Source organism: Chondrus crispus, genomic scaffold (assembly GCF_000350225.1).
Source record: "Chondrus crispus Stackhouse genomic scaffold, scaffold_69, whole genome shotgun sequence".
Taxonomy (NCBI): Eukaryota; Rhodophyta; class Florideophyceae; order Gigartinales; family Gigartinaceae; genus Chondrus; species Chondrus crispus.
The window spans coordinates 19,074-43,350 of record NW_005178644.1 but is presented as its reverse complement, the minus strand read 5'-3'; the positions used below and the strand labels follow the sequence as shown (position 1 = coordinate 43,350).

Here is a 24,277-nt window from a genome sequence, read left to right as displayed (position 1 = left end):
ACAGCTCTCGCAAAGGGGTTGACTGGCTCGAGGTTGCGCTTGATCGCAATTGCGAGGTCGTACAAAGTCCGGCGAATACGTCACATTTTTTGCAACCGTGTGATCAACATGTGAACAAACGGTTTGCAAAAACTGTTCGCAAGTCGAGGGATGCTTTTTGCTTGGCAAGCTCTGGGAAAACAGACACAAGGACAATTCAAGCCAAGCTCATGTTTGCGACCCTAGCCATGGAAGCAATTACTGCTGTCGATATTCGAAAATCTTGGGAAGACACACGACTATGGCCTATGGATTTTCGGTTTGTTAATAAAGTCAAGGCCAGAAAGGACGAAATAAGAGATGCGCAAGAAGAATTACGAGCGCGCATGACATTAGCGGGGCCTATCACTGCATGGGAGAGTGTTCATCGGCGAATGTCAGACAAAGAAACCTTGAAACTACTCGCGGCAATTGTAGAAGAGGCAAAAGAGGAGGGAGGAATTGGGGAGTCCGCTGCCATTCAGAAAGCCGCAATTTGTCTGGACACGCATCAGAGCGTCAACAGTATTCTCATGTCCAAAACGAGGGCATTTTCTGCTGCATCCAACTCGAGAACGAGCGGGAACGTCGCGCATGCAGCACAGAAAACAAAAAAAGTTGCGGTTCCTTCCGGTGCTCCAGCTGAATACTTGACAAACGGCGATGTGCTACAAAAGAGGCGTGAGAAAGAAGCAGAAAACGCTGCGTTGGAGGCTGTCAAGGCGGACAAAAGGCGTCAACGGGCAAAAAACGAATAGAGAAAGAAATGTCCCAGGCAGAACGTTCGAAAGAGAGAACACACGCAGCGGTCAAATTGGGATTAGATCGCGAAGAGAAGGGCAGGAAACATCGTACGCAGAAACGTGTTGTGGCGCCTTAGAGCTTTCAGACTAGAGAACCAGAGGCCGTAGATGCGCTGATGTTGCTTGGTAGCCGGGGGTAGTGGTACAAAGCATGTGACAGGAGTAAATTAGCCTGGTCCTCGGAAAACGAAGTGTCCGAAATCAACCCTTTTTAAATTTTTTATATGACGCCGACGTGTTCTATCGATGTGCTCGTCGCGGCCGGTTGTGGTATGTAACGATGCTTGAGACGGCGGGAATCGAGTGAAGTCTCGAGACTGACTATCTGAAAGGGCAAATTGTGCAAAAGAAGGGGGTTGGAAGGCTGTTGTGAGCCCCGACTTTTTAAGTGTCCGTACTCAGGCCTTTGGGAAGGGTACCTATGGTAATATGTTGCCTGATTCGTACTGTAGCCTACAAATTAGCTGTAGCCTACACCCTTTTGTCACCTACCACCCACCTTTGCCGGTTTAGGCCTCAGGTGCACTATTCCCTTATGGAATATGTTACCTAGCTTTAAGAATTACTTTATTAGGTACGTTTGAAAGGCTTCCTGGGTAGCAACCCTCCTTTTGGTAGCGTAGTGACACTTTTATTTTATTTGGTAAATATCTCCTCGAGATCTAAAGTACTATAAATGTCTACGAGTAAACGGCCCCGGTGCTTGGCATCAATCTTACCATCAACAAAAACCAACCACCACCGACAACCTCGCGCCAACGCGTCCCGTCTCTCCCCTGTGGCTCGCTCTCCGACCACTGCACCCCGCGCCGCGTTTGGCCTGTGCTCCCTTTTTTACTCTCTACTGTACCCTTTACAGTTCTCCGACACTCCGAAGTTAACGAAACATTCTGTTCCCTCATTGGCCCTATCTTTTTGCAGCTCGAAAAATCTGGGAAATATTTCGCCGCCGCCGTGACACGTGTTCTAATTCAACCTCAAACCTCAGCTCTAATACCCATTCTGTCCCTCACTCACTTTGTTACTGCTACAGTATGGCTTAACACTGTGTGTGATACAGCGAGCTCACGCTTGGCGTTATATAACGCAGTGGATGGCACTCCTGAAGCGACCGTCTAACCACCCGGACGTCCTCAGGGAAGCAGCAGAGCGCTCCGCCGCTACTGTACCGCCGTCTTCGCACGGCCGCCGCTCGCCGATTCGCTTCGCGACGCCTGTTACTACTCCTCCGCCGCTGTCCCCATCGCCGCTACCGTCCTCCCCGTCCAGCTACAGTAGCTCTGGTACAGAATTTGACTCTCCGCCGCTGGTAGAAATCGAAACAGAACAGCCGGGTTACTCTCAATCTACCTTACCAACCGCGACCCCGTCCTCTAATTCTCACCCGGCTACTAGCGCATCCTTAATTCAGGAGGACAGTGAGCTTTCTGAGCGCCGCGCACTCTATATCCTCAGAGTAGCAACGCAACCAGAAGCTCGCCGAACTAATCCGCTGCCCCGAAGGCCCCGGACCCGCTACTATCAGTACTGTAAGAGGACCTTTTCGGGCCACCAACAGTACCGGATCCACATTACAGGCGCACCGCAAGCGCGCGCTGTTCAACGTGTACCACACGAAGGACGTGTAAACCGGACCTGTGTACAGTGTAATAAGACTTTTACTACTGTGCATAACTACACTGTCCACTGCCGTAGTTCGCACCACCACGCTAAAATACGCCTATTAAGGGAAATTAGGGAGCATAATTAGCTGAGTTACTGTATAAAGTATCTCCCATTAGCTAATTAAAAAGAAATTCTTTGAAAAGGTAATCATCCAACCAATATATAAGGATCGAACAAAAAAGGTGTAATCTAACCAAAAAATAAGCATTAATCTAAAAAGGCAAAAACCCAGCCAACACAGAAGGGTTATATAGGTTCAAAAAAAACCTGTCCACAAATAAATTCCGAAACTAAATCAGGTTACTCAAATTGTGGCACCATGTCCTCACTAGGTAGGGTTCGGGATGAACTTTCTCGTTACAATCCTAGGAGTAATGCCCAGTGTGACATTAAGTCTACAATGGAGCTATACATTAACGAGGACCCTCAGCCTCCTGATGTCAAATGTATTAACTCATTACGAGAAGACCTTCCACCTGAAGTCTTGTACTCTCATGAAGTTATCAAAGGTCCAACTACGCTATACCGTATAATACGAGACCACCTTTCTCTTAAGGGCCTTATTTACTCCCACCCCCCTATGAGTAATAGGATCTCGCATGGTTTAGTGAACATGTTCTACGTTGATTCGAACGACCAGCATCTCGCCATGCAGAACCTCGCACCGCCTCAAGCTAGTAATTCGGTTCATCATAACCAAGCTAGTTCGTCTCCTACGCAAGGTACCATGTCTCATGTGACGTCTTATCAGAAGCTCGCACACAACGTGGCCACACGTTTCAAACGGGAAGATCGTTATACAGGCTAAATTGGAGAAGACATCAACGAAGTCATTAACACCTACTGCGAAACAGCCTCTGATTACGAGCTTTCGACAGAGCAAATGCTCAAATACTTTCACAATGTATTTGATGGAGAAGCCAAACGCTTCTTTCGATCCAATGTTGTGAATAACGCCAATACCTTCGAGACCGCTTGTCAGCTAATGCAGAACGAGTTTAATAGCATTACTAGACAAAATCAGGTAGGCAGCTTCTCCAGAACCTCCGCTTGGCACAAGTAATGTCGACAAAGAAATGCTCTGTGACTGAAGGCCTAGAGAATCTTCGCGAAACCATCACCAAGTTCACGCCACAAGACCCAGCTACTCACCTCTCTGAGCAAGATAAAACGGAATATCTTCACGATGCGGTTACTGGCCTCGACTGGGCAAAGAGGGTGCTTACTCAAAGCATTGCCTCAACTCCTCCATGGACATTTCAGCAACTCTACACGGCTCTTGATGCCACATGGCTTCAGGAACAAAAGCAGAATGATGTAAATAGAAAGGATCATCAACTTCTTTCTCCGAACAATAATTTGTATCGTATTCTCGGCATACACTACAACGTCCCACTTCCTGCTTATTCGCCGAACGCATTCAAAGGACAGGGCATGTACGCCTTCCCACGTCGCCCTGGCTCTTCTTCTTCCAACCCTGGACGCAACTTTGCTAAGCCTCCTAACCAAATCAGTAACCAGGTGAACGGAAAGGACCGTTTCGGTAGTACTCGTGCATGTCATAATTGTGGAAGCAAGTATCACTTCATCAGAGACTGCAATCGCCCTGCATCACTGACGAAGAACATAGGGAAAATGCTGCGAAACCGTCTTAATGATAATAGACATACCAGGCGTATTCTATTCGGGCTATGCCAGCAGGCAGAAGAAGTATTGTTCACAAATGATACAAATCAAAGCGATTTTGATATGGAATCAACGCCAACTGCATCTGACAACGACGAGAATGACTCGGCTGAAGAAGCTGACCAAGCTATTCCCAGTCATTACAACTCAGCTGACCGTAATGATGATCCCATGGTCTTTGCTAACGGAACGGATCCCACGGATTTTAGAAAGCAACAGTGCGCACTCACAAAGTAAAGAAATATAGTTTGACGCTGATTGCAAAAAGAAGAAGAGCAAATTCAAAATCTCGTGTAGATCATCACTTAGCAGACTATTCCGACGTCAGAAAAGACCATTCCACCCCACATACACCGTTGCTTCCAAACACCAGCACGGAAACCCTTACCTTTCTCGTTAGAGCCCAAGTACTTGGCAAGGAGGCTGCCTAGACACAGGCGCACAAACTACTGTTATAGATAAGAAGCCAGCCAAGTCTTACTGTCGCTATATAGGGACGAAATTCAAACCTGTTCCTAACGACAACCAGTGTCAGTTTGGAAGTGACAAACAGAAGTCACTGGGTTCAATCCCTATCCGTATACCAATATCAGGTAGCCGTTTCATCACAGAACATGTCGAAGTGGTACACGCTGACGTCCCAGTCTTGCTCGGGCTGGAATTCATGGATAAATACAAAATGTTTGTAGACACAGTACGGAATCTTCTTTGCTGTCCGGTACTGCAACCTTCCATTCCTGTATCTCGAAAGCTTGGCCAGGTCTACCTAGATTGGACAAAGACCTCTCACGCTCTGTTTACCAGATCCGAACTACCCAAAATGCACCGCGGATTCTCTCACCCCACCAACGATAAGCTCCTCAACCTCCTGAAACTGGCACGTCCCCATGAAATGAACCACGATACTGTCAAGACGCTTGAGGAAATCAAAAGAGCCTGTGACAATTGTCAACGTCTAGGACGTACTCCTCTTCGTTTCAAAGTTTCCCTTCCATCAATGGATGACGTCAAATTTGGCGAAGAACTTTCGATCGACCTAATGTTCCTTGACGGCAAGGCTGTTCTTCACATCATTGACAGTGCCACAAGGTTCTCTGCAGCCACATTTCTCGATGCCCACGAGTCAAGCTATGGTCAATCTGTAGATGGAATCTGGTTAGCCTCCTTAGAAACTTGGTGCACGCTCTATATCGGCTATCCGAATCGCTTACGAGTTGATCAAGGTTCAGCATTCACATCGGATAGATGGCGAAACCACACAGATTGCGCTGGCATCCAATTGTGCATTTCAGGCGTCAAAGCCTATAGTTCTCTCGGAATAGGCGAGAAACTTCATGACCCCCCTTCGTAGGATTTTTAGAAAAGTGCGAGCGGACCACCCCCAACAAGATCCGAGCATATGTTTAAAAATTGCAATGAAAGCAATGAATGACACGATTGGTGAAAACGGTCTCGTACTCTCACTTCTTGTGTTCGGTATTATACCAAGATTTCCGATCGTAAGCACCAATTTGCCCTCACAAAAAGAGCGAATGGCCATACTTGCAGCAGCACAAATGGAAATGAATGCTATTGTTGCAGAGAGAAGAGTCGCAACTGCACTTTCAAGAAACATAACGCCAGCTTCAGATCGCAACTATAGTCTCGGTGACGAAGTTCTAGTCTTTAGTGAACTAGAAAAACAATGGAAAGGACCATTTGTCGTCATTTATACCCATGGTCGAATGATAACAGTCCAATCTCGTGCCACGTACCGACAAACGTTTAATGCCTTTCAATTTAATCCATACTACCATGATACCGAATCAGTCCTTCACTTCATGTCCTCGCCGTTCCAATCGCCAGAAGCCCCAAAGCACCCACCAAACATCTATGTGACGGAAGTCATTCACCCCAGCGATCCAAGAGCAGCACAGTTTGACTCTGCAAAGAAAAAGGAAATCGAAGGCATATTTAGACGCGGAACATGGAAAATAGTTATGAGAGATGAAGTTCCGACGAATGCTAACATCCTCGGTGGACGATTTGTCCTCGCTATTAAAGACTCCGACACCGACAAGGAAGTTTGGAAAGCGCGTTACGTTGTCCATGGACACAAAGATAAGTTAAAAACCTCGCTTGTCCACGACGTCGCCACCGCACGGCAGTTTTCAGTAAATACGTTAGTCGGCTTGGCTGCTCTGTGCGGTTTTAGGCTCTACTCAACAGACGTTACACGAGCCTACCTACAAAGCGCTGAGAATCTTATGAGGGACGTTTACATTAAACCTTCTCGTGAGTTTGCGTTAGGACCAGACCAAGTACTCAAACTTCTCAAACCCCTGTACGGACCGGCTGACAGTGGTGACTATTGGGGAAGAACCCCAAAACGTTATCTCATAGAAGAACTTGGCATGAAACAAAATATTACCGACGGCGCCTTCTTCTTCCAACAACTCGATGAAAAGCTATCCGGCTTGTGTGCTACATATGTAGATGAATGCTTGCAAGCAGGAGATGAAAGGTTCCGCACTACGTCACGGAAACTTGAGAAATCGCTTAAGTGCAGAAAAAGAGAATACGATCACGTTCAGTTCGCAGGAGTACAAATCGATAAAGACGAGTCTGGGTTCATAATGCATCAGAAGAGATACATGAGTCGTCTCGAAATACTTCCCAAAAATGCTGATTTTACTAAGGTTCGCTCGTTACGAGCCCGACTTGCAGGCTGACAGAGAATCGACCAGACATAAGCTGCGCTGTTGCTCAGTCCGCACAAGTAACACAGGAAATGTTTCGACAAGAACCATTAAAACTGACAAAATCGTTGAACATTGTAGTCCAGCACTTACGAAAGAGCCCGGATTTGTCGCTAAAATATCTTTCACTTAATAAAGGGTCACTTCGGCTACAAGTATAATCTGACGCCTCATTTGGAAACAATCACGATGGATCGTCACAGCTCGGCTATATCATATTCCTCGCCGATAACACCAATCTTTGTCAGCCTATCTTCTGGTCATCCCACAAATCGAGACGTGTATCTCGCTTAGTACTTGGCGGCGAAACTATGGCGTTCGCTGACGCCTTTGACATGGCATTTGCCAATAGTAATGACCTTTCAAACATGCTATCTCAAAAACTTGCAATTGTAATGCTCACTGACAGTCTGTCACTGTTCGATGTGGTAACAAAGGCCACACTTACGACTGAGAAAAGAATCCTGATCGACATTACGGTTGTTAAAGACTCATACCACCGCAACGAGATCGAAAATATCGGTTTTATCCGTTCCGAGTACAACCCAGCAGATGCGTTAACAAAAGTGAAGCCCAGCTCTATCTTGGAAATCATCCTATCATCATCCCAACTCATCCACCGCGTCGAACAATGGATCTAACGTCAATGAAATGGACAAAATGAAATTTAGCATTTAAAGTTGCCGGAGTGTTAAAGTGAATTGTGTTTAGATTGGGACTACTTGTGATAATATGTTGCCTGATTCGTACTGTAGCCTACAAATTAGCTGTAGCCTACCCTTTTTTGTCACCTACCACCCACCTTTGCCGTTTTAGGCCTCAAGTGTACTATTCCCTTATGGAATATGTTACCTAGCTTTAAGAATTACTTTATTAGGTACGTTTGAAAGGCTTCCTGGGTAGCAACCCTCCTTTTGGTAGCGTAGTGACAACTTTTATTTTATTTGGTAAGTATCTCCTCGAGATCTAAAGTACTATAAATGTCTACGAGTAAACGACCCCGGTGCTCGGCATCAATCTTACCATCAACAAAAAACCAACCACCACTGACAACCTCGCGCCAACGCGTCCCGTCTCTCCCCTGTGGCTCGCCCTCCGACCACTGCACCCCGCGCCAACCCGGCCTGTGCGTATCACTTGCACCCCACGCCGCGTTTGGCCGGTGCTCCCTTTTTACTCTCTACTGTACCCTTTACAGTAATTTATCTGACACTTATGGCCGGCAGGAGGGCTTCGCGTATCAAAATAGTATCAAATAAGCGTAAGTGCTTGCGGCGTCGTTGAGAACTCCAGTGTGAACTCAGTTGTTGAACACTCAACATGGAGGTCCTTACAAGCTCTCCAGTGCGACTCGATGGCTGAAACATGTTACCGAGTGAAGTAATTATACTTATACGCATGTACTCCTAGAAGATGTTATTACAAAACATCTCGTTGCTTTATGTCCCTAAGGACGGCTGGTATTGCATTTTACGTCATCTCGAAAGCAAAGAGGAAATTCCGGACTGCCACTACAGTCTGGTTTAACTTTAAAACTACTAAAAGTTGCAGTAAGTTTCAGTTTAGTAGAACAAAATTATGGATTTGTATGCGTTGGATATATCATTCATAATGAAAGAGTTATTCGTAAAAACGGTGTAAGAGGGCTGAGGCAGGATCATGGATTCCTCGATCTTGCGAACCAACACTATATGTCGCAGTCTACGCCATTGCAACACTAGCAAAATATTTTTAATTGCGCTGCTTTTTTACATTAACTGCTGTTTGGTCATAAGTAACCTAAAGTGCAACGGAAAGAAATATACAGTGCACAAAAGGATGTGAAATAATACGAGCGTTTTAGCAAATGTTGCGTCCAGGAGCGTTCATTAGATTGCGGATCAGTTGCGGCTTGCGTCGGAGGTAATGGCAAAAATCCGGAAGATCAGGTATTTTCTAATTTTACTAAATCACTCTGCCAAACGCCACCCAACCCGGCAATTACACAACAAATGCTCAGACAGCAGCTCTCCCTTAACAAGTGCCAATGTTTTCGCAGATGAACCTAGAATCTCTCTGCATTTTTACTCACACAGAAACGCTCTCCTCCTCCTCCTCGTCTTCGAACAGAACCGCTTCTTCAGCTTCCTGCTCACCACGAACACTGCGCTGCATCATTCTCTGACGTCGCTGACGATAAGACGATTGAGCGCGCTTTCGCTTCTTGACGGCAGTGTCTGCAATAGCGAACAATCGCTTCAAATACCGCTCATAAGTACGACCATCGGCATCTCGTAGCGGATGCCACTTGATGTGTAGGTTGGTAAAAGCTATTGTGAGACGGAAAATGCTATCGTAGCTGTCCTCCTTCCAACGAAACTTATTCGGAACAACTGCCCATAGTCCTCCCGGACGCCCAAAAAAATCTCGACTATCACCCTGTCCGACGCTTTTTTCCTTCTCTTTTCGATCCGGTATGCTTAAAACTCCGCCGCGAGGTTTTTCCCTGGTATTATAGCCCTCAAATCAGCCTCCAATCCCGTATACCCTTTATCCAGAAGGACTGCCCAGCTATTTGGAAACCTGTCGGAAAATGGGCCGAGATCTGTGATCGCCTTTTCGCTTTCTGTCTTCTCTAAAGCATCGTCGTGAAACGCCATCATGTCCCTCATGATTTCAATATCGGCGATAGAGCCAGGGTGATGTTAACTTGCGCATATTGCCAGTCCGTTTGGGAGAACGGAGACTTCTACCTTAAAACAGTATAGATTGTGTTTTCCAGAGAATATTTCTTGACCTCTTCCAGCGTACCCCCAGGGCGAAAGCTCTGCTGAAACGTCACGTCGATGGCGTATCTGCACAGCTTGTAATGTTTAAAAACTGTTTTGTCGGCAATAAAGCGGTCCATCGTATATCGATCCGCATAATTTGTGACGAAGCGATTGAACGAGAAGTCCGAAATTGTTTTTATCATATCAGAAACCCTCTTCTCGAATGTCGCCGGTTTGAGGCCAAACAAATACGCCGTTAGATCCCACTTGGTCCCGTGTTTCAACACTGCCATGGTCATGAACAAGAGATCCTTGGGCTTGATAGGGGATTTGGAACCTCTTTCTGTGTTGTAGCGCTGGGAGATGTGAGACCTCAACTGGTTCCAAATCCCGTTGAACTCGACGAAACTGAAATTTGTCATTTGGCGAATGGCTTGATTTCCATCTTCTTCGAAAAAGCGGTCAATTTGAGGGCATTTGCTTTCGAGATCCTCGTCACTGTCGCAAAGGTCGGGAGCCTCGCCATACTGATTTAAGGCTTCGTTTCGTGCAGCGGTATGCTCTTCGAGCAGTTCGAGAGGGGCTATGGTGGTTGGTAGATTGATGCGTGGAGGCATATTGGTGATTGAGAAATGTGAAAGGGGTTGGTCGTGGCGATGAGTTAGTTGACAACGTAATAAGGTATTGGTTGGTGTGTTTTCAGGGTGATGTTGGAAAGGCGGCAAAAAGGCGGGCAAATTGATGGATATTGTGAGAATCGTTTCTGTTTGCGAAGACATGGCGCGCAATTCGGGGAGAGTTGATCTTTTACGAAGATTACAGTGAACGGTGATTTTGCACAGTTGCCCCTGTGCGCGACAATAGTGGCAATAAATCGTGATGAGTAAATGAAATATTACAATATTTTTAGGGTCTTGTATAACGTGGTGCCACGTTCTGCAGCTGTTGCACAGCTGTGCAACAGCTGCAGAAGGGGTATGTTTCTACGCAGAGAATAGGTGTATTCGAGGGATGCCGCTAGCTGCTCCCTCCGCCTATTGCAAACGCTACTTCCAGAAGTAGTGTTAAAGAGTAAAACGAAGATCGACTGGAAGGGCAAATTTAGTATGGCAACAGAATTAGAATCTAGTCACGTTAAACATCATGAAATATTTCAAGATTCAGAAGACAGTGCCTGTGACATAAAGAAAACGACCCAAAAAGTCGTTTCTTCGACTAAAAATCCACGGAAATGTCCCTTTCACGCTATCGAAACAGACGAATTGATTATTTGACTTGCATAAACGACCATAGTCTGCGAATCCTGGTTGAACGCTTATGTCGTATTGAAGCTGCTCAATTGAAAGAGATTTATCTGATATGGCGTTACACAGATTTTGAGCAGCACCACAGCCACAATTTATTGCAAAAAAAGTGTTTTTGGTTTGTCACCTAAAACTCTACGTGACGGGCCTTCGGCGCGCCGCCCGTCACATGTGTAGGTGGTCGTTTGCCACACTAATGTTTTCATTTAATGTATCCTGGTTACAAGTCTAGAATTTGCATTGGACCTGCAAATTTTGTGCGAGTGGAGAAGCTCTTACACCGCTTACACGTACACACCATTCTAAATCTTCGCAACAGTACAGTACCAAGCAAAATTCCCAGCGGAAATTTTATTGATTTTTTCCGGAGCAGAGAAAGACAGCAGTTGACGCCACCGCCGACGGAATCCCCATCCCCAACTCACCTAAGTCTCATCTCAGTATCGAGGCGGACACTATCACAACCAATTGTGGCGTTTTCCAGTCGTCTATGCTTTCTCCAGTTCTTCGAGGACCGCTTTTCCGCAGTTCCCATTGCTTGTCGCATCGATCATGCAGCATGATGATGTCATTTGGGGTACACTTAACAACCACTTTTGCAGCTACAAGGTAAAGACAGTGAAACAAAAGTTTTGTCGAAACAAATACAACCTCACAGGTCTCTGCGAGAAAAAGTCTTGTCCGCTGGCTAATTCTCGTTATGCAACTATAGTTGAGAACAATGATGCCCTTTACCTTTTCATCAAGACAGCTGAGCGAGCCCACTCTCCGAGGAATCTATGGGAGAGGATCAAACTCTCGCCCAACTATCGTCGAGCTCTGACGCAGATTGATAAGCATCTTGAATACTGGCCAAAGTTTCAGGTCCACAAAGCGAAGCAAAGACTCACGAAGATGACGCAGTACTTGATACGAAAACGTCGGATACTGCTGCGCAGCAAAACACGCTTGGTTGGAGTTAAAAAGAAGCTCGAACGTCGGGAGGAATCTAGAGAAAAGAAGGCTATTACGGCTGCTAAGCTTGAAACAGCAATCGAAAAAGAGCTACTGGAGAGGCTTCGCAGTGGTGCTTACGGGGATATTTACAACTTTGCGCAAGATCACTACGAGAAGGTTTTGGAGACCGAAATAGGAGAGGAAGAAGAGATGGAGGAAGAACTTGAGAGTGGTGATGAATATGAAGCCGAGATCGAGGCTGAGTCGGATGACGAGCTCGACCGAGACATTGAGGAAGCGGGTCCGCTTGCAGTATCCGGCGATTTTGATTTTGACAGTCACAGCGACAGTGAGGATGACGATATAGGCGGCGCTGGCGTTGATCGAGACATCGGTCAAGACGAGGTCAAGGATTATGTTCGTAAACGAGCTCGCAGCCGCGCAAAGGCCGGGTCGGATGATGCATTGGAGAAAAAGCGGAGAAAGGGTCGTCGATTGCGGAATTCACGAGGGGGTGTGCGGGTTGAGGTGGAATACGAAAGAGAAGCGGATGCGGAGGCACAGGATCATTAACGGTTGTAAATTTCGATCAACACTAGACGTTGCACATAGGACATTGCCATCCCTCTACGAGCTGTGCCGACTGTCTTGATACCCGGTTCCCAAACCTCAAAAGCTACGTATCGTACATCACCGCTCACTACCATCGCTCACATGGCCCGGAAAGACCGAGTTTTCTCGGAAAGTAGGTTCCTTGCTATCTGTGAGAAGAGGAAATCGTGAAATTCATCTTCACCACCAAGCGTTTCGTTTTCTGCCGTAGCTTCAATGTTATCCAGCCCGTCAGTAGGTATCGCGGTAGGCGAGTCTCCAGGCGGCAAATCCAGTCTCCCCCTCTTCGCAGGCTCGAGACTTTCCGTGATCCGTCTTTTTCTGATGTCGTCGGGCAACGTTGCGTCTTCGTTTTGAGCCCACCCATCTGCTTTCATTTCTTCAAACAGGTTACAAACCTCGAGGCGAGCGTATTCCGGAAGAGGTTTGTCCGCTGATAACAAACCAAGCGTTTCCCTGCTGATGAGTCGGCGGAGCAATCTAAGAGCGTTGTCCAGTTTTTCAATGAAAGAAGCTCTTTCTTCGTCCCTCAAGCCCAAGTTCTTTGCTTGAATTTTCCTATCCCCGCGGTCCGCCTGTCTCACCATCTCGCGAAAATGGTGTGCCTGTTTCGACAACAACAGAGTAACAACAGTCCCAGCACGTCCCGCGCGAGCTGTCCGTCCTGCTCGGTGCACGTACGTCCTGATGTGGACCGGTACGTCATAGTTTATGACTGCGTCCATGTTGAAGATATCCACCCCTCGGGCAAGGACATCACTGCAGACAACCACCAAGAATCGGGAGCTATGTGGTGAGACAGTGGAGTTCGGATGCACGACTTTGCGTTCATGCACGGTTTTCATAACTTGTTTTCTCCTCGCAGGAGACAGATCTCCGGACATTTCGATAACGTCGCCTTCAACCCCTAGCAAAAGCGCAAATATCTCAAGGAGTCTACATAACCGGTGCGCCGCTTGAATAGATTTCGTGAAAATAAGCTTGGTGCCGCTTAGTGCAAGAACTGCCTGTGCGGCGGGATCGTTATGCATATCCGATGAGGCCGGTGTAATCCACCCGAGGGTTTTTAACAAGACAATCGGTTTATCCTCAGCATCCCGAATTATCCACGCCTTTTCGGATAGCGATGAAGGGATATTGTAATTGTTACCCAGCGACGTATCCTCACGCTCTGAGATTGGTTCAAAAAACTTGGGATGTCGCAGACCTAGCCGCACCAATCGCTTTGGATTCTTAGTTTGCGTTGCTGAGACTAAAACTTTTCGAACGCTTTCTTGCGAGGTTTGACCAGACCTCATGAAGGCCCGTGCAGACACTTCGGGTTGGATAGCAAGCGCAATGATCCCAGCAGTGGAACGGGTTCTGCACGACTGTTCTGCTTGTTTGCTGTTGAGGTTCCGATCAGTTCCAAGCAAAGGTAGAACGTAGTCGATCCAGCCTTGATACTCATCTTGAAGCAATCGATCGGATTCATCCAACACTAAGTACCTAACGGATCGCAGACTCAAAGCATCACCATTCTCGATGTGGTCGACGAGGCGACCTGGAGTTGCAATAAGGATCTCTGCTGTTTTCAAAGATGCTCGCTCAACAACGATTGACGTGGCACCAGAAACGAGAGCCACCGAAATACCAAAGTTGCCAGTTAATTCTTTGAATACGCCTGCAACTTGGGTCGCTAAATCTCTTGTTGGAAGAACAATGATTGCTCGAAGGCGAGGAAGCTTGCGACCAATAATCCCTTGAACAATTGGCAATGCATACGCAAGCGTCTTTCCACTTCCCGTTGGGGCACAAAGTATCACGTCACCAACTATGCGCTTGGCTGAAGCATCTTGAAGATAGGAGAAAACAGCTTCCTGCATGGGAAACAAAGAGGTTATCCCCATTCTTTCACGAAGGATTCCTGATAACTCGGCTGTGACACCAGCATTTATTAGTGGTATTGAACCTTCGGTACTGAACTGGAATGTTCTGGCTTTGTCTGTTTCGTATTGCATATTTGACTGCACCAAGATTTCTTACTTATTCCCCAGGACGGGAAACCTGTTGTAAGTACGGAACATTGCAAGTTCAGAAGCTTAAGAGGATTACAGAAGGCACGTCTCAGAGGACGGCGCGGATGGGTGCTTCAGTACAGTACAGTAGTGCCGTGCGTACGGTGCCGATGCACGACACGTGTGCGAATAGATCTTTGCGCATACGATCCGTCAAGAATGATTTTTCCGCAAATTGACGTTGCGCTCAAGGCCGGGCGCATCAAAGCGACGACATCTCAATCTCAGCAACAAGCTTGTTCGGGCGGAATAACTGATATCCATGTCTTCACGGTACGATGACAAGCGAGCCCGCAAGCGCTGAAAGCTACTCAGCATGAGCCCGCCGGAAGGATTATAATACTGGGGATGGTGAATTCAGTTCCCAGTGGACTCTGTGTCTTGAAGCAGCGCAGATTTGGGGAAAGTGCTGCACTATCAAGCGCAACATCGACCTGACGGCATCATACGAAGCGGAGATGCTCATCATTGACCATTGCCAGACATCATGAATGCTGTATCTGCTTGAGTTGCTGTGAATAGTAACACCTTGAAGTGTGTGTCGTAAAAAGCGTTGTCATTGTAGATGGCTAGGGGCGGCACCGAAAATTGTCCTCCACATATAAGCTTGACTTATAATGACATCAATGTCCTTAGATGTCCATGATTCTGTCGGGAGGTTTTGAAGAAACATCACAAGATCCTGAAAATCCATTTCCTGCAGTTCCTCACTAAACGAGACTAAAAGAGCAGCACAGACATAAACATGAAAGAGGGCGAAGCCATCAGACTCTGCCAGGTATGTATCCCAAACCCTAACTATTAGGGGAAACGGAAGCTCCCTCATCAATAGACAATTCATCCATCGAAAAGCAAACTGCAAGAAATCCAGGCCTTCATCCTCTAAATGAGTGCAAAGATTGCTATCCACTCGAGCTACAAGTTCTCTCAGATAGTGTACACGCCGCTGGATCCCTGGCTGCGAAAACGTATAATAGTCCTGGATGTCGTTCAAAAGTGCAGTTAGGCACCAGTAGGCGTCAGCTTCCGCATTTGCCAGGGCCTTCTGTGGGTTTTCGAATACCGACATATCTGTCATGGTCAAAATGGAACGTTCGGTCCCCTTTTTTGCAAACTCTGACAGAAACACAAACATGAAAGGAGTGACCAAATCATTCATCCCCTGGACGTAACCGCTAGCGGGATGCCTTGTCGCCCATACGTATAGAATTCTTTGCAAAGCCAGCCGGACTTCTGGAATGTGAAAAAGCGCCTGCCCTGGACATGTCCGTGGAAGATCTACTGATATCTGTCGCATCGTAATATCATCTTGGTGCCCAACGCGACTGTAGGTGTGGCTACCCTGCGTTTGGGCAGTTGTTTCCTGTGGTGGCTCATTTGACGAGTCATAATGTTGTTCGACCGCTTCACGATACTCACGTCGCCGTCTCTCTAAGGTGTCCTTGCGTCTCGCGGAATTTGTCGGCAGGTAACCAAGCAGTATCTTCCAAACTGCAGCCCTTGCTATGTTTGGGAGGCCTGCCCATGCAAGCTTTTTCATTGCATCTAAGTTCAGGACGGGCTCGGCAAGAAGACTATCCAGTTTCTCTGCGGTAGTTACAACTGGACTGATCGTGAGGGAGCGCGTCCGACGGACTGGACTTTCCGCAGTCTTCGAAGCATCCAGCAGGATTTCATCGCCGCCGTTACTCATTGTTGACGAGTAAGAACCTGGGCGATCCTTTGAGGTCGTTGATGACTCCAAGGACTTCGAAGAGACGACTCCATGGGTAGTCATCGATTTCCTCTTCTCGACTTGGCCGGCTCGTTCCTTTTCAAAGCTGAGATCTCGAAGATCCTTCCAGTCGACAACCGGCCCCACCCGAACTACGCGACCTGGGAAAAAGCCGTCTTCGTCCCCTAATATAGTTCGCTCCTGGGACATTATGTATGATGCACGAGATGCGTTGGCAATCGGGGAAGTGAACGTGGATTGAATGAAAGCTTCAAATACTTCCTAATCGATTTGGGCCGGAAGAAATCGGCGTCAGTTCTCGAATCGCCTGAAGATAAATCATAAAGATTTCTGAATACTCTTCGCAATCGCGGAAACACGACCTGAACAAAACTTGGGTTTTCCCTTTCTTGCAGACTCGCGAAAATCGATAAAGAGAGTAACGAAGTGGCAGGTTCTCCCTGCTTGTGAATAAACTTTTTATCATACGCTATGCACCAGCATTGGGAATTGTACTTGTGCTGGCAATCTGCAACGCCGATTTGGAACAGTTCTTATACTGTACAGTAGGGTTGATTCTCAATGTTCTTTAAGGGGGGCACTCTACAGTATCTGCGTCAGTAAATTAGGCACTCTCATGCCGTATTCGCAGAGCATGTGAACAGCCCTGCTTCAGCAGGGCTGCAAGCGCCACGAAAGTGATCAAATATTGCATTTTTTTGCTGTTCTGGGCTATGTAAATACGGTACACTACTGTACGTATACTATACTACAAAAACAATTGTACAAAGCTTTTGCTTTCGCTTCGCTCATCCGCCTCGTAGAACGGCCCTGAAGAAGGAAAATCACAGTATAGGGGAAACTTGATATTCCCTTCATGATAACGTGTCTGAGTAAGAGGAAAATCAGGACACATACTTCGTTACTGGTGTCACCGAGGCGGCTGCTGGGTTCACTCTTCTCCGAAAAATATTCATGAATAAATAAACAAAATCCTGTGATACATTACCAACCTCTCAATCGAAGCGCTTTTTTCTGAGAAGGGCACCGCAGTTTCTGCAGAACCTAGCATCAATTTGATGTCCTATGAGAAAGCATTGATTGCACTGATCCCGCAGCAAAAAAAAAAAAATTCAGTTGGTTTCTGTTGTTCAATACGTTTCCACAAATGTCTGCCTCAAATAAAATTGGGGCAAAACGGCAGAAAGAAATCATCATGCCCATGACGGAACCCGTACCTCCAACATGGGATTATACATAGCAACGGAGATCGGGGTGAGTCCATTTTTCAATTCTTCAACGGGACTGGGAGCGGAAGCTTCAGAAAGTCTTCTCTTGGTCTTCGTGATTGTTTCAATAGCCGATAGCTTAAATGGAATTATTACTGCCCCAGTCAGCACTGTCATAACGGTTACTATCCGGAATCAAGTGAGATTTTCGAAAAGATGTGAAGGGGACACGAATACCGTCAGTATGAGAGAGAAGAGAGTGACACCAAAATAGTTCTTACATGCGTGCTACAAGGCTACAAACCTCGATACACATCTTCGGTGCGCCAAAGGCATCAAACGTACTCGTTTTTCCCATGGGGGTAAGTGGAGTCACATCCCCGAACCCAACTGTGAAAAGCGTGACAGTGGAGAAATAAAAGGCATCGAAAAAGTTAAGAACTGCAGGGTTAACGTCCTTCTCGACTTGGTAAAACAATCCCGCCGAAACATATAACAAGCTGAATAACGACAGGCCGATGCTCGCCAGGCGCAACTGGGCGCCACTCATTCCGTCCATGATGCTATTGGCAGGGTCCAAAAACACTCTTTGGATGCGAAAGATTCTGGTAAGACGAAGGATCCTAACGAAAAGTGCTTCAGATTGATCAACGAACGCGAATCCGATAGGCGAAACCGCGACAAAGTCAAGGAGCATATCCCTAGTCAGCAAGAACCTTGGAGAGAGCCCTTTCCCATACCATCGCCCAAAATACTCTATCAAAAAAACGATGGAGAGATTGGATTCGTAGCTTTCGAAAGCCCGGTGAAGTTCTGGTCCGACGTCTATAGTTTGCAAGGCAAAGGCAAGGCAATTAAGGGCCAGCAGGAAAGCGATTATCGTGTCGGTGATGGGATGATTCAATACGAAATCTAGTTCGACGGAAAATGGGAGATTTCCAGGAGGGAATATGCCATTGACAGGTGGTCGCTCACCAGCAGACCAGATCTGGTTAGGGGTGCGTTTCAAGGAAACGGAAGGCTCTCTTTGCTTTCGAACTGCTGTTCTGTTGGGAGTCGGGTCCTTCCGTGCAGTAAATCGCAGTCGTCGACGTATAGGATGCACTGGTTGATAGACTGCGAAGGACCGAAGAGAGGTTCCAGGAGAGGTGCGAATGGACGGTAGGACCACAAAGGAGACTTGAAGATGCTGGCAATTCGTTGCGTCACTTCGCAGGTTGACATCGTGCCTTGAGCACATGCAATTACTTCGCATAGTTTGCCTCAGAGGGATAGCACGTCCTGTGCTGAAGGAAGCAGGCGCGTTGTTCGGGAAAGCATAGAAGTCATGGCAAGCGAAGGAGATGAATCTATATAATTTGAGATTTGTGGAAGTCTGCGTGTGTCTGAGAGCTGGTGTAGTGGAGGCGGTTCCGGTATAAAATGTGTCTCAGAAACCCCCATTCTTGTTGGAAAGATAAGTTGTCGAGCGTTCATTGGATTTCGTTTCCGGAGGAGACGTGGTTTCCAATAAACCCCCCTAAAAACCATCTCCAGTCCGCATGCTCGATTCGCCCTTCGTCTGATACGGTACTCTTGTATATTCCAAACTACTGTAGGGCGCTTTATCAGGAGAGGGGGTAGTAAGGCTACTGTAATACTGTAGATACTGTACACCCGGGAACGGGATTTAGTCTGGGGACAAGTGGGCTCCGTGCGCGCTTCGCGCGCCGAGCCAAGGAAGCGTGGAGGAACACTATTTGGGAAGGGTGGCAATGAAAATATGTAAAGACAATGGCGTTTACTTTTTTTCGTAACTACTGAAGGACCTCGGGGTACACTACGTTTCGCGTGGTTTCATTGGACTCTCGAGTGAGGACAGTGACGTTGCCTGGGTGAGTAGTCCTTGATAGTGCGACATAGAGTTGACCGTGCGAGAAGCAGTGATCTCGTAAGTCGAGACCAATGCGGCCACCGAAGGATTGGCCTTGCGCTTTGTTCGTTGTAAGGGCGAAGCACGTGCGAATGGGGAACTGCATTCGGGTGAAGCCCGGGATGGGAAAGTTGTCGTCTCCTGGTCCGCAGGGCATTCGAGGAAGACACAGTCTGTTGCCTTGGTGTGACCCGGTGGTAACGTGTAGAAAGAGCAGGTTGTTGGTCATGTTCTCGATGACATATCGCGCGCCGTTGACGTGACCGGTAGCGGGATCGAAATTGCGCAGAAGCATGACGATGAAGCCTTTCATGAGCTTGAGCTTGTGGTCTGGTAGAGCAGATCCGGCGGTCAAGGTGTTGAGCATTTCTGTGGGATAGATCAGCGCGTTGGTGTCTTCGTTCTCGACCTTGTCTGCGCTCAAATACGTTCGATACGATCCCGGAATCATGTTGCCGATGACCTCGTTGACTTCCGCGAGCGGCCTGTTCTTTGTGGTGAGTATAACGCGCTTGGTGAGCCAGGCAGGGTCGGCGTGATTGTCTCGAATGCCTTGGAAGACCTTGAGGCATAAATTGCGGATTGTGTGCTCGAACGCAACGGACTGTGGTAGTGAGATCCACTCCGGGCGCTGTTCGCCTTGAAGCCTGCCTTCCCCGACGCTGAGGAGGAATTCTGGAAAGTTGAGAGCCTCCACATCTGCTGCAGGGTCCGCTCGGAGAGCAACAAGGCGCATGTTCTCGGTAAGGCAGAGGAATCGGCACTCTCGATACAGCGGGGAAGCCTTGACGCACGCACTCACGATTTGACCTCTGGACCCGCCCGGAACGACGGGAAGGATTTGTCTAAAGTCTCCAGCGAGCACGAGGAACTTTCCTCCGAAGGGCCGGTCGGTTTGCATCAAGTCTCGAAGGGAGCGATCGACAGTCTCAATGCAATGTCGATGGCACATGACGATCTCGTCCCATATGATGAGATCGACTTGTTGCAGTGTACGGCCTGTGTCGGAGTTTGCGGAGAAGCTGCACGTGCTTTCGGCAGATACAGGAATGGGAATCTTGAACACGGAATGAGCGGTGCGTCCACCGTCGAGCAGCACAGCAGCAACAGCAGACGTAGCGACAGCGATGACCTGCTTACGGCGCGTACGAAGGAAGTCTTGAATGGCGCTGAGCACGAATGTTTTGCCTGTTCCGCCAGGAGCATCGAGGAAGAAGAGACGACCACTTCGTGTCGGCATAGAAGGTCCCGCAACGGCGCTTAAGGATCCTTGAAGCAATGCAGAGACGGATACGCCTGGAAGCAAGGAGCCCACTATTTCGTCAAAGGCATGACGTTGATTTGTGTTCAACAGCGGCAACGACGTCTGTAGTCGCCCTTCCCACTGCCGCGCTCGTGCTTCGGGGGTCTCGATCTCGTTTTGCTGTTCCAAAGCGGGCAGGCTGTCATCGGGCAGTGGGAGTCCGAAGTTTGCGAGCGTCCAGTCGGATCGCACGGTCTGCAGAGCCTCCTGTACCTCTCGAAGTACGTAAGATGTGGCGTGGTGATCATCGCGAAGCTGCTGTCTTCGAATGGGTTGTCTGCGTGCACGATTGCGAATATCGGTGAGAAACATGTCCAGGTGGTCGTTCCACAGCGAGAGAGGGTCCGAAGGCTGGCAGTGTGCCAGAATCGTAGCAAACAGATGAGAAAGAGGAACGAAGCTTGACCGGAATGAATCTCGGATTGCGTGCTTCCACTCGGCATCGTCGGCCAGCAAACCGAGTCGTAAGCAAGCTTGTCGGAAGCTGGTGCACTGCTCGCCGTCGATATTTCGCAAGTTCTCGAAGGATGTTGCCCCTGGCACTTGTGTGAGGATGAGGCGAAGAAAGTAGCGCTCACCCTCCCTCGGACTGACAGTGTAGATTCGACCGACTACGTTGGCACCTGTACCACTGAAATCGTAGGCTTCCTCTTCGCTGGTGGCGTTCCGTCTTCGCAGGGTTGCTCTTGGACTCCATGACTTGGTGCGTGTCTTCCACGTAAAGTACCTTGGAAACTTGTGGTACCGAAGATGCCTCGCGCTTGGGTACTTCTCGTTGGCTTTAAACCACTCAGTCAGCTTCGTACCTGATGCTGGTCGAAGCGCCGCCTCCTGCTCTCGCCCTTCCTCAAAGTATACTGTATGGTGGTTGGGCAGATGCACCGTAAGTCTGACCGCTGGAGGATTGCGATCTACAATGTCAAAGGAGAATAACCTCCATGCGGCCTCCGATGCCGAAACGTATCTGGCATCTTGGAAGTTGGAGATCTCGTCGTGGCACTCGTTCTCGGCAGTGATTTCCATGGTCACTCGGTCTTGTCCCTTGCAAACATACTTGAAGAGGTACTTGATTCCGCCAACGCGTGACACGCAGAGTTCCACATTCAAATGGCAAGCGAATGATCGTAGAAGCAGAGGACTGTGGGGAACGACCCAGGAGTTGTCGACCACGACGGATTGCTGTCGTCGGCCAACACGGGAGGGTCGCTCGATGGAGACGCCACCTGCAGAGGGGGACCTTCTGCGGTACGTGATGTAGTACTCACTGTCGGACTGGCTGGTTTCGTGTTTGAACGATTTTGGAAACCCTTTCCTGCAGTACTGCTCGCCCATGCACACGGCTGTTGGATTGCGTTCTCCACATGGATTGTGAATCATATGCTTGAGCACGACCTCTTGGAGTTCTGGATCTTGGGCAGACGGGATCTCGGCAGAGATAATGCGGTCGACGTTTTCGGGAGTACGCAGATCATTCTTGGAGACTTCATCTAGGAAAAATACAACGTGAGCGTGGGGAAGACCGCGTTTCTGAAATTCGATGACTCGTACATGGGCAACGACGGTTCCGAATACTTCCTCGTTGATGACCAAGGACATGAGATCTTTCATTTTCAGACGAAACACACGTGCGCACAGGTCCGGTCTGTCCTGAGGCGTTTGGTTCGGCAGTAGGGGTCTTGTGATCTCCGGCCAGCTTGGATTGCATGTCATAGTGAGGAAGATGTCCGGGTGGCCAATTTGGTTCGATATAGCAATGATGTCGTGCATCTGCTGCCTCATATAGCGGTCACCTCCAATGTACGTGGAAGGGAGAATGAACAGTCGTCCCGCACGCACGGCATCGGCTTCATCTTCAGCACGACCGGAGTCTCCTAGGCTGTCGCGCAGTGAGGTGTAGTCGGCGGCTCGAAGCTGTGTCTGGTTGTGGCGGAGATACGAAAGCCTTTCTGCCTCCACTTTGCAGAACTGGTCAACCAAATATTGCTGAAAGAGTCGCGCTGCGTGCAAGATTGTGCTGAACTCGCCTGCTCTTTCGAACAAATGCCATCCGTAGTACATCATCGGAGTAATTTTGGTACGTCTGCCGTCGTCATCACTGGAGAATCGAAGCTCTGGATACCATCCATCTCTACCGTTCGGGAACAAAAGCACGTAACTCAACGGATCGTATGCACGATGACTGACTGAAATCGGATCCAGCACTTCGTTCCCGTTACTGTTCAGAGTCCCTCGCCTGCGCACGACGATATCTCTTCGCCCAATCTCTCCGTCTTCATTTCCAGGGATCAATGCTGCCACTTCAGAAGCTTCGGGACCATTGTACCGGCGCACGTGCTCATGACTTGGCCTGCGGTCGGCATGGATGACCATCTGGTACGGGGCTGGAGTGTTGGGTTGAGGGGATTGAGCCCATTCTCGCATACTGAGAACAGTCTGCACGTAGGGGTTGCATTCGTGCAGCATGTGCGTCAGTTGCATTAACAGTGTGTCTTCCAGCCGTGTAGAGGCTCCGCCAAGCCTTGTGCGCGTTTGAGTACCGTAGTCAGTGTCGTGAATGTAAACGGAAGCAAAGGAAGGCGCCCGCCCCTCGGATGGCATCATGGGACCCATGTAATGGTACATCTCGCCCTGCATCGTCATTGTGGGGTTAAAATTGGAAGTACCGGTCCCTCTGTTCACCCATTTGGCGACCACGGACGCCATAGACAGCGCTGAATTGTATGCTCGAATGTTTTTACGGAAGCGGCGGGCCCTTGGAGTATCATCGATGAGAAGAGAGCGCAGAAGAGCTGGCGGGTCGGTGAGAAGGGGCAGTGACAGCTTCCCCTTCCCACAGCATGTGGAAAACATGGGCCTTGCGGCAGAGCTGCTCACGATGCGTTCTTGGACGAAATGCAGAGCTTTGCAGTGCGAACACTCAATATGGACCATGCCGAGATCGCGATACGAAGGCGAGGATTCGGGTAGTGGGGGGAAGAGCTGCCGAGAAGCCGTTCGAGCCTGGCCGTCGGATCGTTGCCGGGCATTCCGAGTCGGTGTGTCTTGTGCATCCCTTGATCGTTGGGTGGATAGACGGTCAAGGTCTCGCCGCGCCTCACGAGCAGGAGTAATTTCCTCGGCTCTAGGTCCTCGTGTCGCATTGCGATCCGCTTCGCGCCGTGCATCTCGGAGGGGGGTATTTTCTTCCGCTCTAGCTGCTTCTGTGGATCTTCGGTTTGAGTCTTGACGCTCATGTCTCTCTGGGGTTGTCGCGTCAGCTCTTCTCTGTTGCATTGAGACACAAGAGGCCTCCAATCGAGTTATGCGGTCAGGAGTGCTCTCAGCCTGTCTCGTGCGTTGCATAGATGCTCGATTCGAGGCTCTGGCACGTTCCGTTGCTGCTCGGAGCTTTGGAGACTCTCTGGGACCCTCTGTCCGTGATTGACCGGCTCTGCGCGCCCTGGTTCTCTCCCTGTTTCGACGAAGACGCTCCTCGCGCTGCTCAGAAGTCTCTGCTGCTCTTCGTGCTGCAGTACGTTCCCGGGCGGTTTGGCGACGCGCTTGAGCCTCA

General features: G+C 48.6%; 6 protein-coding genes; 1 reads left to right on the top strand and 5 right to left on the bottom strand.

The window, feature by feature from the left end:
- Positions 1 to 11,385: 11,385 nt before the first annotated feature.
- CHC_T00007276001 (hypothetical protein) lies at positions 11,386 to 11,511 on the bottom strand. The gene has a single exon (XM_005710867.1). It carries the CDS (start codon positions 11,509 to 11,511, stop codon positions 11,386 to 11,388), a length of 126 nt encoding a protein of 41 aa, XP_005710924.1.
- Positions 11,512 to 11,516: 5 nt separating this feature from the next.
- Positions 11,517 to 12,473, top strand: CHC_T00007275001 (hypothetical protein). The gene has a single exon (XM_005710866.1). The coding sequence runs from the start codon at positions 11,517 to 11,519 to the stop codon at positions 12,471 to 12,473; it is 957 nt and encodes a 318-aa protein (XP_005710923.1).
- A 137-nt stretch (positions 12,474 to 12,610) lies between these two features.
- Positions 12,611 to 14,401, bottom strand: CHC_T00007274001 (hypothetical protein). The gene has a single exon (XM_005710865.1). It carries the CDS (start codon positions 14,399 to 14,401, stop codon positions 12,611 to 12,613), a length of 1,791 nt encoding a protein of 596 aa, XP_005710922.1.
- Positions 14,402 to 14,420: 19 nt separating this feature from the next.
- CHC_T00007273001 (hypothetical protein) lies at positions 14,421 to 16,346 on the bottom strand. XM_005710864.1 is given in 2 exon segments: positions 14,421 to 15,125; positions 15,126 to 16,346. The coding sequence occupies 1 exon segment, from the start codon at positions 16,344 to 16,346 to the stop codon at positions 15,126 to 15,128; it is 1,221 nt and encodes a 406-aa protein (XP_005710921.1). The 3' UTR covers positions 14,421 to 15,125.
- A 636-nt stretch (positions 16,347 to 16,982) lies between these two features.
- On the bottom strand, positions 16,983 to 18,752 carry CHC_T00007272001 (hypothetical protein). XM_005710863.1 is given in 4 exon segments: positions 16,983 to 17,299; positions 17,300 to 17,389; positions 17,585 to 17,697; positions 17,858 to 18,752. 3 exon segments carry the CDS (start codon positions 18,750 to 18,752, stop codon positions 17,300 to 17,302), a joined length of 1,098 nt encoding a protein of 365 aa, XP_005710920.1. The 3' UTR covers positions 16,983 to 17,299.
- Positions 18,753 to 19,308: 556 nt separating this feature from the next.
- Positions 19,309 to 23,658, bottom strand: CHC_T00008961001 (ATP dependant DNA helicase). The gene is made up of 5 exons (XM_005710862.1): positions 21,757 to 23,658; positions 21,420 to 21,672; positions 20,810 to 21,371; positions 20,152 to 20,650; positions 19,309 to 20,055 (listed from the first exon to the last, which is right to left on the bottom strand). The coding sequence occupies exons 1-5, from the start codon at positions 23,656 to 23,658 to the stop codon at positions 19,309 to 19,311; spliced, it is 3,963 nt and encodes a 1,320-aa protein (XP_005710919.1).
- Between the last annotated feature and the right edge of the window lie 619 nt (positions 23,659 to 24,277).

Excerpts from the sequence above, each read along its gene's own strand:
- CHC_T00007272001 (XM_005710863.1), bottom strand. The coding sequence starts at position 18,752 with ATGTGCTCAAGGCACGATGTCAACCTGCGAAGTGACGCAACGAATTGC. Across the intron at positions 17,698-17,857 it reads TACCCCCATGGGAAAAACGA|TAACCGTTATGACAGTGCTG; the intron begins GTACGTTTGATG and ends GATTCCGGATAG. Across the intron at positions 17,390-17,584 it reads AAGCTTCCGCTCCCAGTCCC|TGCAATCAATGCTTTCTCAT; the intron begins GTTGAAGAATTG and ends CTGCGGGATCAG.
- CHC_T00007273001 (XM_005710864.1), bottom strand. The coding sequence starts at position 16,346 with ATGACTACCCATGGAGTCGTCTCTTCGAAGTCCTTGGAGTCATCAACG.
- CHC_T00008961001 (XM_005710862.1), bottom strand. The coding sequence starts at position 23,658 with ATGGTCCATATTGAGTGTTCGCACTGCAAAGCTCTGCATTTCGTCCAA. Across the intron at positions 21,673-21,756 it reads TTTGCAAGGGACAAGACCGA|GCCGCATGGAGGTTATTCTC; the intron begins GTGACCATGGAA and ends TCGGCATCGGAG. Across the intron at positions 21,372-21,419 it reads GACACGCACCAAGTCATGGA|CCTACGATTTCAGTGGTACA; the intron begins GTCCAAGAGCAA and ends GCGAAGAGGAAG.
- CHC_T00007274001 (XM_005710865.1), bottom strand. The coding sequence starts at position 14,401 with ATGGGGATAACCTCTTTGTTTCCCATGCAGGAAGCTGTTTTCTCCTAT.
- CHC_T00007276001 (XM_005710867.1), bottom strand. The coding sequence starts at position 11,511 with ATGCGACAAGCAATGGGAACTGCGGAAAAGCGGTCCTCGAAGAACTGG.
- CHC_T00007275001 (XM_005710866.1), top strand. The coding sequence starts at position 11,517 with ATGCAGCATGATGATGTCATTTGGGGTACACTTAACAACCACTTTTGC.